This window comes from Euphorbia lathyris, chromosome 1 (genome assembly GCF_963576675.1).
Source record: "Euphorbia lathyris chromosome 1, ddEupLath1.1, whole genome shotgun sequence".
Lineage (NCBI taxonomy): Eukaryota > Viridiplantae > Streptophyta > Magnoliopsida > Malpighiales > Euphorbiaceae > Euphorbia > Euphorbia lathyris.
In genome coordinates this window covers 125,774,412-125,785,423 of record NC_088910.1, presented here as the reverse complement: position 1 = coordinate 125,785,423, position 11,012 = coordinate 125,774,412, and the positions used below count along the sequence as shown (strand labels likewise).

General features: G+C 33.8%; 1 protein-coding gene across 3 annotated transcripts; it reads right to left on the bottom strand.

Moving 5' to 3' along the window:
• Positions 1-917: 917 nt before the first annotated feature.
• Positions 918-8,741, bottom strand: LOC136210925 (polyadenylate-binding protein-interacting protein 11). Of its 3 annotated transcripts, XR_010678251.1 has the most exons (11): positions 7,907-8,741; positions 7,369-7,476; positions 7,213-7,257; positions 7,065-7,137; positions 6,831-6,943; positions 6,651-6,710; positions 6,522-6,569; positions 6,356-6,424; positions 5,228-5,338; positions 1,257-1,318; positions 918-1,172 (listed from the first exon to the last, which is right to left on the bottom strand). XR_010678251.1 is itself a non-coding variant. In XM_066002393.1 (10 exons), the coding sequence occupies exons 1-10, from the start codon at positions 8,450-8,452 to the stop codon at positions 1,115-1,117; spliced, it is 1,179 nt and encodes a 392-aa protein (XP_065858465.1). In that variant the 5' UTR covers positions 8,453-8,741; the 3' UTR covers positions 918-1,114. The 3 variants fall into 3 exon arrangements, 2 of the variants coding, with proteins under 2 accessions (XP_065858465.1, XP_065858464.1); XM_066002393.1 differs by lacking the exon at positions 5,228-5,338 and having other exon boundaries at positions 7,369-7,473; XM_066002392.1 differs by lacking the exon at positions 5,228-5,338 and having other exon boundaries at positions 7,907-8,740.
• Between the last annotated feature and the right edge of the window lie 2,271 nt (positions 8,742-11,012).

Here is an 11,012-nt window from a genome sequence, read left to right as displayed (position 1 = left end):
TACCACAACAGCCATAAGGAGAGAGTATTAATAAAGAAGTGCTACTGCTACCAATAGTGGACTCAAAACCTAAGATATCTCAAGTTTATTCTGGAAAGAAGAAAACAACACAGAATGATGAAGTGGCATAAGTTAAATGTTACAGTATGAATCGATATAAATAGTCAAGAGTAATAATCATTGCATTGTTTTTATTAGCTTTCCTTTAGCTTTTTAAATACTTATTAGCTTCTATCTAATTCTTATTTCCTCTTCTCCTAAACCAATGAAAGCTATATACTTTATTCATCTTTTTCTTCTCATTTCTTATGTTAGTGTTACTACAATCTTATCCTATATTTGAAGTTTCCTAACCGAACCGAAAAAATCAAATAATATAGTACCCAAAATATTAAGATTGGCACCACAACAGGTAGCATGCAAAATGAAATATAACCGAACAGAATTAATTCGGTTTTAAACCAAATTTAGATAATAAAAAATCAATAAAAAGCATTATATTCCCTCAATTAATTTGCCTCGACAACAAAGAAAACTTGAAATATTTTCAAAATAGAATTAGTACCATGTATGTATAATGTATCTGCAATTAATATTATATACATATAGATGCATAACATGAATAATTCAGTTTGATTCGGGGCTTTTTTACATTTTTTTTCATACCAACCCGAAATACCTAAAACCATAACAATTGTATTCGGTTCAGTAATTCGGGTTTTACCAAATAATGCGCACGGTATTTCCTAATACAAAGGAAGAAGTAGATAAATGAGAGAAATCAAGCACTCACCAGAGCAAAGATTTGGAGAAGTTAATTTTTCAGGATAAAGAGCAACCAACCATAGTTTAGTACATACAACTCTTCCAGAGCCTCGAAGTTCCATCCAACTCTATAAATACCATAACGATAACCATAACCAAAAGACATAAAACTCCTCTGATAATAAGTATCCCAAGCAAAAGGAGCAAAGGATATCAAAGTATACATAAAGCAAAACAGAGAGAGTGACCAGAGATGTAGGTAAACATCTTTACATTGCTGTGTGTATGTATTTTTTTTAGATATATATCAACTGCCACTAAAATCAGTCTGGAACTACCCGCATCCACCTCAATGTCCCGGAAGACGAGGAGCCCGTGGCCTAACTGGTGTCTTTGATGGGCTTACCCTGAAAACAAACAACTCCAAGGTTGAATTATCAATCTTAAAATTATAAAACTGTTTAAATTATGAGGGCATACTGTTGTCTAACCTTATCGGCAGTGATCCGAGAACCACACCGCTGCAGTTAAGAGCAGCAATTGCACTTTCAGCCTGTTGGGTAATGTTTGAATACAAATGGAAATCAGCAATGTGTTTAGAAGAAAACACTAACTAGAGGACCAGTAGAAACAGAGCCCATAGATTACATTCAATTCACAGATATAGAGGTAAACGCCTTTGCGGGTTGAGATACTGTTTTTTTTCCTTCTCGGGTACAAACTTGATGTTAGGAATTCATCAGACCATGTATTGATTAAACAAGTTTAATATGAGGAAAGAAAATTGGAAGCTAACTCAAAACATAATATTTACCTGGTTCGGCTAGTTTTTCCTAGTCTCCGGGGGAGAGAGGGAAGCATTATTACTAAGAATCAAGATTACAAGATTGAAAAATACTCACCAAAACTTCTAAAATGCTTAAGAAATCTCCCTAACTTTAATGTTTTTGTCTCTCTAGAACCCACTAATGTTCATGCAAGTTTTCTCACTTAAAGCACTCTTTTTTTTCTAAAAAAAAAAAAATTTGCGCACAATGCGCTTACATTAAAGAAGAAAGAAAATACCCACCCCACCCGGATGTTCATGCAAGTTTTCTCACTTAAAGCACTCTTTTAGTGCCTTTATATAGGCCCCGAGAAGTCCCCATGTCCTTAAAAGACCTGATCATATCTCATAATTAGGAAGTCTAAACAAAACAGGAGTCAAATTCCTTCTTTTTTAGGAAATCAGTGACGGAATCACGACGAATAGAATGGAATGCCCATCTTTGGCGTTCTGGCAAATACTGATGTTTGCCCCTAAAACTACTTCTACCATTGTTTTTCACTCTCAATCTGAAGTAGTTTAACCCAAATCATTATGCAAGTGCATCAACAAGCAGGTTGTAAACTACCGCCCACGGCAACAACAGCTTTAAATCGCACAACCTCTAATTGATTGCAACAACGGCTAAAGAAACATGATAAAACGGAAAAACGTTGCCATAAACAGAATGATAAACAATGGCTAATGAAGTCAGCATATTAATGTATAAAAGCCAGGGATCAAATTAAGCATCCTCTGCAAATTAGCAAGTGTCAACTATAAAGATGAACAGAATATTGCCATAAAATTCTACAGTAAAGGGCGGCCCGGTCGCATTACGCGTCCCCGCTGAGCGAGGGTCCGGGGAGGGGTCCCACCACAAGGGTGTATTGGGGGCAAGCCTTCCCTTGCCAATTTAATTGGCAAGAGGCCGCTCCTAAGACTCGAACCCGTGACCTCTGGTCACACGGCAACAACGTTTTACCGTTGCGCCAAGGCTCGCAGGTTTATGCATTGCTAAGATCTCAATAAGTGGAGACAACACAGTAACAGAATCATATACTAATCTGATCAACGCTAAGGATAAAATGCCTATTGATTGTTTGAATTTGGGTTTTTAACCAACACACTGTTTAGTCCTAGTATTTTAATAATACACGTTTAATCCTTAACTTCTGTTCTATTCAACAATTTAGTCCCATACAGAGCGACAAAACTGTTTAATAATTCAAATCATAGTTGTTAAATCGAGATTCGACTCATGACTCGGAATCTCATTTTGCGAATCGGGACTCCTGAATCGAATTATAAGATTTGGATCAAATTCAAAATGCTATAAAAAAAATAAAATATTAACCATATTTAACTTTAAATACTATTCAAAAAATGCAATATTAATATCTAAATAGAAATTATATCAAGTTATAAAAGAAATTAGAGACAGACAGAATATAGAAAATAGAAAGAATAGAGAGTAGAAGAAGATAATAACAAATAAATAGAAAATAAGAGGGAAGGTTTTGGAATTTGTAAAGTGAAGAGTCATCTAATTGGAAACTAATTGTATTTTATAACTTCTGTACATTTTTTTGTTATTGTAAAGTGAATAGTCATCTTCTTCGAAACTTCTTATGCTCTACGTTTTCAAGTTGTTAAAAATTGAATTTTTTTTAAATGGTGGCCTGAATCAACTGACTCGGGTGACTCGGTGAATCGGCCGAATCGCTGGTGACTCGGCCGATTCATGAAGCTTCCAAGTCATACCATAGATACGACTCGAATTCTTCATGAATGGAATCGAACAGTACGAGTCGCGTCGACTCGTACGATTCTAACAACTATGATTCAAATATTTGGGGGGCTAAATGTTAAATAGAACAAAAGTTAAGGAAACAGTGTATTATTAAAATACGAGGACTAAACAGCGTGTTAGGTAAAAAAAGAAGGGACTAATAAATTATTTAGCCACAGAAAAACAGGATATAGATAAAGTAGAGGGGTAAACCATGCAATGGTACTTATCCTAAGATGGAAAAGCTTAAAAACACTAGTGTACTCCTATAAGCATCACATTGAGAATCTATTAAATTTCACATAATATGGAGCTTAATTAGAGGATAACTAGAAAACACCATTTTTAAACAATAAAAACCCGGAGCACAAAAAGTGTAAACCATTAGATAGCAACCATTTCAAATGTATACCGCCACAAATGATGCAAGAAATTGATAGCAGAAAAATGTAAATCACTCAGCTTTTTTATATGCCATTATCCACCAAAACGAAAATAACTCTAGGCCCCATTTGGTACGTTGTAATAGAATGCTCATTACAATGGAGACTCATTAGTCTTATCATTTTTATGGTAATGGAATCACAAAAACATCACTTAATTTTTCTTTGCAAATTTATGTAATGGACATTACGAACAAAAGATGCATGAATCCCCATTACGATCAACCCTTGTATTTTTATTACTAACGGCGAAATACGAAAAAAGCATGAAAACGTAAGAACCAAAAAGTGTGAAAAGGAGAAAAATGTGAAAAAAAATGAAAACGAGAAAAAAATGAAAAAAAATGAAAGAAAAAAACGCGAAAAACGGGAAAAGGCGAAAAAACATGAAACCCACGAAAAATAGGAAAAACACGAAAAATGAGAAAAAACGGAAAAGAGAAAAAAACGAGGAAAACACCGGAAAAGGCGAAAAACGGGGGGAACGAAAAATGAAAAAAAAAAGGGAGAAACCATGAAAACACAAAAAAAAAAAAAAACGGAAAAATGTGAAAAACGAAAAAAAATGGCGAAAAACATGAAAATCGCCTTTAACTAAATAAACATAAGTATTATAATTGCACTTTATCAATATGTCAACCAAACATGTTAATGGAATGGAATCATTATTCCATTCCATTACACATTCGATTACATTACAACCTTGATTAGATTATATTGCACTACAACGTATCAAATGGACCCTAAGAGTTGCTCCATTTATACTAAAAAAAAGGGCGGCCCGGTCGCAGTTGCTCCATTTATACTGTTTAAAAAAAAAAAAAAAAAAAGTAAGAATGTCTATAGCTTAGCTTGGTACTTGTCAAGGAACCAATTGAACTAAAAGCTTAATTGATAGTTAAGGACCAATAATAGCTTTTATATCAACCTCTAATACACACCCGAACGTGAATCCCCATGAGGTTGAAGGGTGTACAACCCATGCCCATCTTACCATGTGTTGAAAATTCACCAATTAATGAGTTGTCAGGATCGGACGAACACTTGATCTAAGAGGCTCTAATACCATGTCAAGAACCATTTTAACCAATAGCTTAAATGGATAGTTAAGGCACAAGAATAAATTTTATTATTATTATTATCTAAGAGGTTGTAATACCATGTCAAAGGACCAACTGAACTAAAAGCTTAAGCTAATAAATAAGGCTCGATAATAGCTTTTATATTAAACTCTGGCAATACTTATGGATCCAATACAGGGCTGCAGGTGACACCCTCATAAGGGTAAATTTCATCTGTCATACTTGAATTTAGCAACACATCACACTTTAAGACTAAAACTTCAGTTTGTTTCACTTAAAAATACTTGCATAAATGTAACATAAAAAGTACCTCGAGTAAAAAATTGTTTTAAAATCTTACCAATCCGAAAAGGCGATGAAGACATTTTTAGTTGAGCTTTTTATTGGTCTCATATCATCAAATATGAGATTTGATTAAACTTTTATTCTCAAATTGTTGGTATTTAAGAACCTATAATAAATAACAATAATAACACATAAGAAAAATCAAAATCAGAAAAAAGTTAAACCTTAAAAGTGTCCATAATATCATTTTAATAGTATTTTAGTAAAAAAATATTAATTGAATTTTTTAATACAAGTCTAAGTATTTTTAGGTGGCAAATTTGAAGTTTAGGGGGCTAAGATAGAATTCAATGCTAAGTTCAAGTGCCGAGAAGGAAATTTACCCTCCAAATGAGAATATATGAAGTTGATGGTTACAGGATACTTGCTGAACTCCAAACTGATAGCATCAATCGACGATCCCTATAATAGTTATTTGGTCTAATACATTTCTTGCCCCCAAATGACCCCTATTCTTGTTCAATTGCATTCAATAATCTCAATAGAATTTGTTGGATGCAGAAAATTGGAGACACTCTCCGCCACAAGTCAAAAAGAAAATGCCAAATAGCGTTAGGAACTTTTGAAAGTTCCAATTGGATTAAAATAGGGGTCATTTGGAACTTTTGGAAGTTCAAGGGGCAGTTCAAGTTTTGGGCCAAGTACAGGGGGCAACCCGATATATTAAGCCTAGTTATTTTCTTTCCTCAATATACAATTTTAAGTGCTCTTAGTTATTTCTAAAATGCTAAAGTTTCCGCTTATGTTTTAAATTACAGTTAACATGACAGAACTCAATAATGGTTTGCTCGCACATATGGATAAGAGAAATGTAGTTGAGCTATTCTAAACATCTCTACATCTTGAAATGAAGTTCTATTATTATCAAACAACATTTATTGCACACAAATAGATTCCTCGGTCCATAGCCTAACGATGCACAACATGGATATTTATATTCACAATGAACCAATTATAGAAGTTGTAAATTATCAAGTCAAATAGATTCCCAGGACTTATTATCACTTCACAAAGAGTAGGCCTATATTAAGAGCCTACCGGAAAACCGTTCAGTAGCTTTCTTTAATATTGAAAGTTATAATAAGATTCATTAAATTAAAAATAAACAAGTAGAAGAAATTACCATCACAAACTCCACAAAAGCAATACGAGTAGAATGATGATAATCCCCCAGCAACCTCAAGCGGTAAACCTGCATCAAACAACATGCCTCTATGAAACAAACCCCTCCTAGCGATATTGCAATATCAAGAACAATGTTCAAGTTTTCATCAGGAATAATCACAAACCTCTCCACAGACTGACTCAAAGAAGAGTTTAACATCTGCTTGAGTAACCTACAGAAAACAAATTACACAATTCACCCAAGTGAATCAAAGAATCCAATCGAAACTCTCTTCGGATTAATCAAAACAGACCTTTTTATCAATGTTTGTGCAGTAGATAGTTCTTGTGCACATTTCACGCTCATCATCAGTCTGAAATCCAAGGTACCAACTTGTCAAAAGATTATATAGAAGCATAATATAAAGAAAAAGCCTATTTTATCAAACTTTGACATCATGTACATGGGCCAGTGTATGAAAAGGCTTTCTCACCCTAGGCAAAAAGGTTGGATTAACTGGAGCAATGGCTGTTTTTGAAGGCAGCACCCTAACAGGGTAGAATCCAAGCATTGTGCCAGCCAGATTCAAAGCAGTTCGTGCACCTTCTGCATATCCAAACCACTGGATCATATGAGCACGGTTTTTCTTTGCATTGACATGTGAATGCAAAACAAATTCATGAAACAGGAACCACATAATAATTAGAGTAAGCAAAATAAGCATTACCCTCATCAGTGAACTCAATAAATGCAAAACGAAGTACAGAGTTGGGATCACCACATATACGGCAGTCCACCACCTGTTCAGGAGAAAGGAACTTGTCCAGAATATAGCTATGATGGGGCAATTAAGATAAGCAGGTAGGAGATATTACCTGCCCACAGCCAATAAATAGAGCGGCAAGCTGCTCTTCAGTCACCTAGTTCCAAGCAAGAGAAAACACCAACAAATTAGCAAATATACATTCTGGTACACAAAAAGAAACATAGCAATAGGATGATAGTGGCAAAGATATCTCATAAGTTCATACTTGTTGATCAATGTCAGAAACATATACAGTCCTGCGAATTATATCCTCTCTCTGAGCCATAGTAGTCCTGCTGTTCAACCTCCGTTTTCCTTGATTGAAGTTTTTCTTCTGTGCACAAGCACATAGTAATAAATATCATGAATCATACACCAATCCTCTGTTCAATACTTGACAAGGTGAATAGAAAAAAGGCAAAAAAAAAAAAAAATCACCATTAGAGTTGTATAACTCAACAAGAAAACTTGATCATGTTTGTTTTCATGCTTTGAGAACTCTAAACAACACAAATTAAACACTCAATTTCCAGATTATATCCTTCTTTCTTTGCTGAGCCTCTCAGTAAACAATAATCATCTAGACAAATATATAATATACCATGTGCACTAAATTTGTGATCTCAAATTTCATTTTTTTGGAATCCAGTCTAGCATACAACTTGGTCCTACAAGAATTCCCCAACCTAAAGCTGAAAAGGGCAATCTTTTTCTCCTTCAAGAAACTAAAATGTAGAAAAAGAACCAAAAAGAGAGATGTTTACCCTTCGACCAGCATTTCCATTAAGCTGTCCATTTCTAGCTCCGTTGAGGTTCATATATGAGTCAGTATTGTTAATAAAAAACCCCAAATTGAGTCCGTTAAGTCCAGGATGATTCCCGTTGTTGTTAGCAAGCGAAGGGGGAACAAATTCCTCAGCCATGGGGTTTAGCTTAGAGAATAATTCCTGCAGCTCTCGTATGTCCCTCTTATAGGTGTCTCCAACATCTCCATTTCTCTGCAAATCAGCTCCGACGGTGCTGGATCGCTGATGATGAGAAGGGAAATGATGGCCCACCTGCAGATTCTGAGGTGGCGGCGGCGGCGGCGGCGGCTGCTGTTGGGTGTTGCCGTTGGACTGGGGTTGAACCATGTAGAGAGGCTGAACGGAGGCACCGTTGTCGATGCCAGACCGTGCGTGGTGGTTGTGATTGTGATTGGACTGGTCCTGATCGTTGGCTGAAGACGATACAGTCGAATCTAGACTTGATGATGAGCTCGAACCCACACCTAACCCCAAATCTGCAACCGCATTCTCTACAACAGCCATGATTTTCTCTCTCAATTCTCAAAATCAGCTCTTTTTTTCTGTAATCAGCTCAAGAAAAGGAACGACTGAATTAAAAATATTTTCTTGATGAAAATGAAAAATTGAAAATCACAGCAAGAAATAATTCTCTTCCGTAACAAGACAGAAGTTAAACTAGAATCATCTCCATTGATGGAAACCAAAACCTCCTCGAGATCACACCGGAGAAAACGAAAATGGAAACCCCAAAATTCAAATAACAAAATACGCAGCTAAATAACACAGAAAACAAAGCGAATAGAGAGAGAAAGAAAATGTACTTGAATAATAATATTAATAATAATATAATTTCACACAAGGGCGTGTTTGTTTGCGCTTATTTTCTCCCTTTCTCGTGTGGTTTACTTGGCCATTTCTTTTCTAAAGAACATTCAAAATGAGGATAAGTATTATCGTACTATAATCGTGTTATGTAATTTATATCATATATTATAGGAAATATTACGTTCCAAGATGTGCTAGGTCGGCTAGGTCGGATTGTAATAAATGAATATCTAAAATGCACTAATTACGTATCTTTTGATTATGATATTTAAGTTTTATAAGAATCCGGTCTTTTGGAATTTTATACTAAAATCGGGATATTTAGAAAAATTAGAAGAATCCGACATTTTCGGAAGTTTATACTAGAATCGGGATATTTAAGTTTTTAAAAGAATCCGACCTTTTCGGAACCCTATTCTAGAATTAGAATATTTAAGTTTTAAGAAGAATTTGACTTTTTTGAAACTCTATACTAAAATCGGAATATTTAGATTTTTAGAAGAATCCGACCTTCTTGAAACTTTATAATAGATAGAAAAATGATAATAGCGTCCATATATGGCTCTTATAAAGGGTTCTAAAGCATTTAAGATACGATCACATTTATTAATTAAACTGTATTATTATTGCTTTATTGATCATTTAACATTCCATCCAAGATGTGCTCAATCAGATTTTTTTTATTATAATAGATATCTAAAGTGTATTTTTAGAACTATATTTCCCCCCGATTATGGTATTTAAGTTATTAGAAGAGTCCGACCTTTTTATAACTTTATAGTAAATAGAAAAGATAACAACGTCAATATTATTCTAAATACGGCTCTTATAAAGAACTCTAAATCCTTTCAGATATGAATACCTTTTATTCATTAAAATATTTCGTTATTACTTTATTGATTAATTGTTATCTCAAACCCTAAGTGATTTGAGCATTTAAGAGTTCTCCATAACGTTATCATTTTATATTATACATTATTAAATATGAATAAATACAATAAATATAATACTCATATTAAATCAACGGTGTTGCACGAGTTATTTCTATATTTTTATACTTCTTTGGTAACGGTCCTGTTTGGGAATTAGCTGTTAGCGGTTAGCTGATTACATTAACTATTAGTTGTTAGCTGATTACATTAGCTGATTTGACTAGCTGTTTGTGTAGACCTGTTTGGTAAAAATTAGTTGATTGATAATAGCGGTTTGTGCAAAAAGACGAATAAGGGCGTTTCTTTTTTTAATACATTTTTATCTATTAGGGTTAAAGAAGTCCATTAATTTTAATATTGCAAAACGCTAATTGAAAAAGCTCCAGCTTTTTCTAAATTAGCGTTTTCATCCCAAAACTCTCTCTCAAACCTCTCTCTACCAAACACTCCAAACAGCGGTTTCAGTGGTCAAACCGCTAAAATTGGTCAAAACCGCTCTTTTTATCTCAAAACGTTTTTTACCAAACAGGGCCAACATAATATAGAGGTGTTTCAAATTGTATAATTCGTAATGTCGTATACTCTATAGAACACCTCTTCTAGGAGATTTAGGGCTGTTAATTTCTGACATGAAAACATAATTTATAGAGACAACTCACTTAATGCGGCCATTTAAACGCAAAAAAAAAAAAATCATTTACATCATATATATTCATGTGAAATATATAAATATACGTAACACAATAATGACACGATAACTCATTTTGGTATTCAACTTATGACCTACCTTTGCAAATCGCAAGTGATTATTAGTGGTAAAAGAATGTTCCTTTTGATTTGGAGAATATACATAGTTGGACATAAAGGAAGAATTAATTATATCGATAGTTATTGAAGTTTGGAGTTAATTTTAAAACTGTCACTGAACTTCATTTTGTTTCAGTAAAGTCATTAAACTTTGTTTTTTATTTCAATAAAGTCACTCCAACTATTTCACACGGAAAAAATCGCTTGAATAGTGTCATGAAAGACTTATTGGAAATTAATAACTTTTATATATGATATAGAAGTGGGATATAAAAAAATAAAAAAAAAATTTATATTTATTATTTACTTAATTCTATTATTTAAAATTGTCATGTGATAGCTAAAAAATATTTTTTACTAACCGTCACATAACATGTGATTATCGTATTATCCGTAATATAGTCTTTTTAGTGACTTTTCCTATTTAAATTAGTTAAAATTGAAATAAATTTTATTAATTGCTGTAATTTACCCCCACAAAGGAAAGAAAGTTGAATGGTTCCACCAAAGTTGTCACC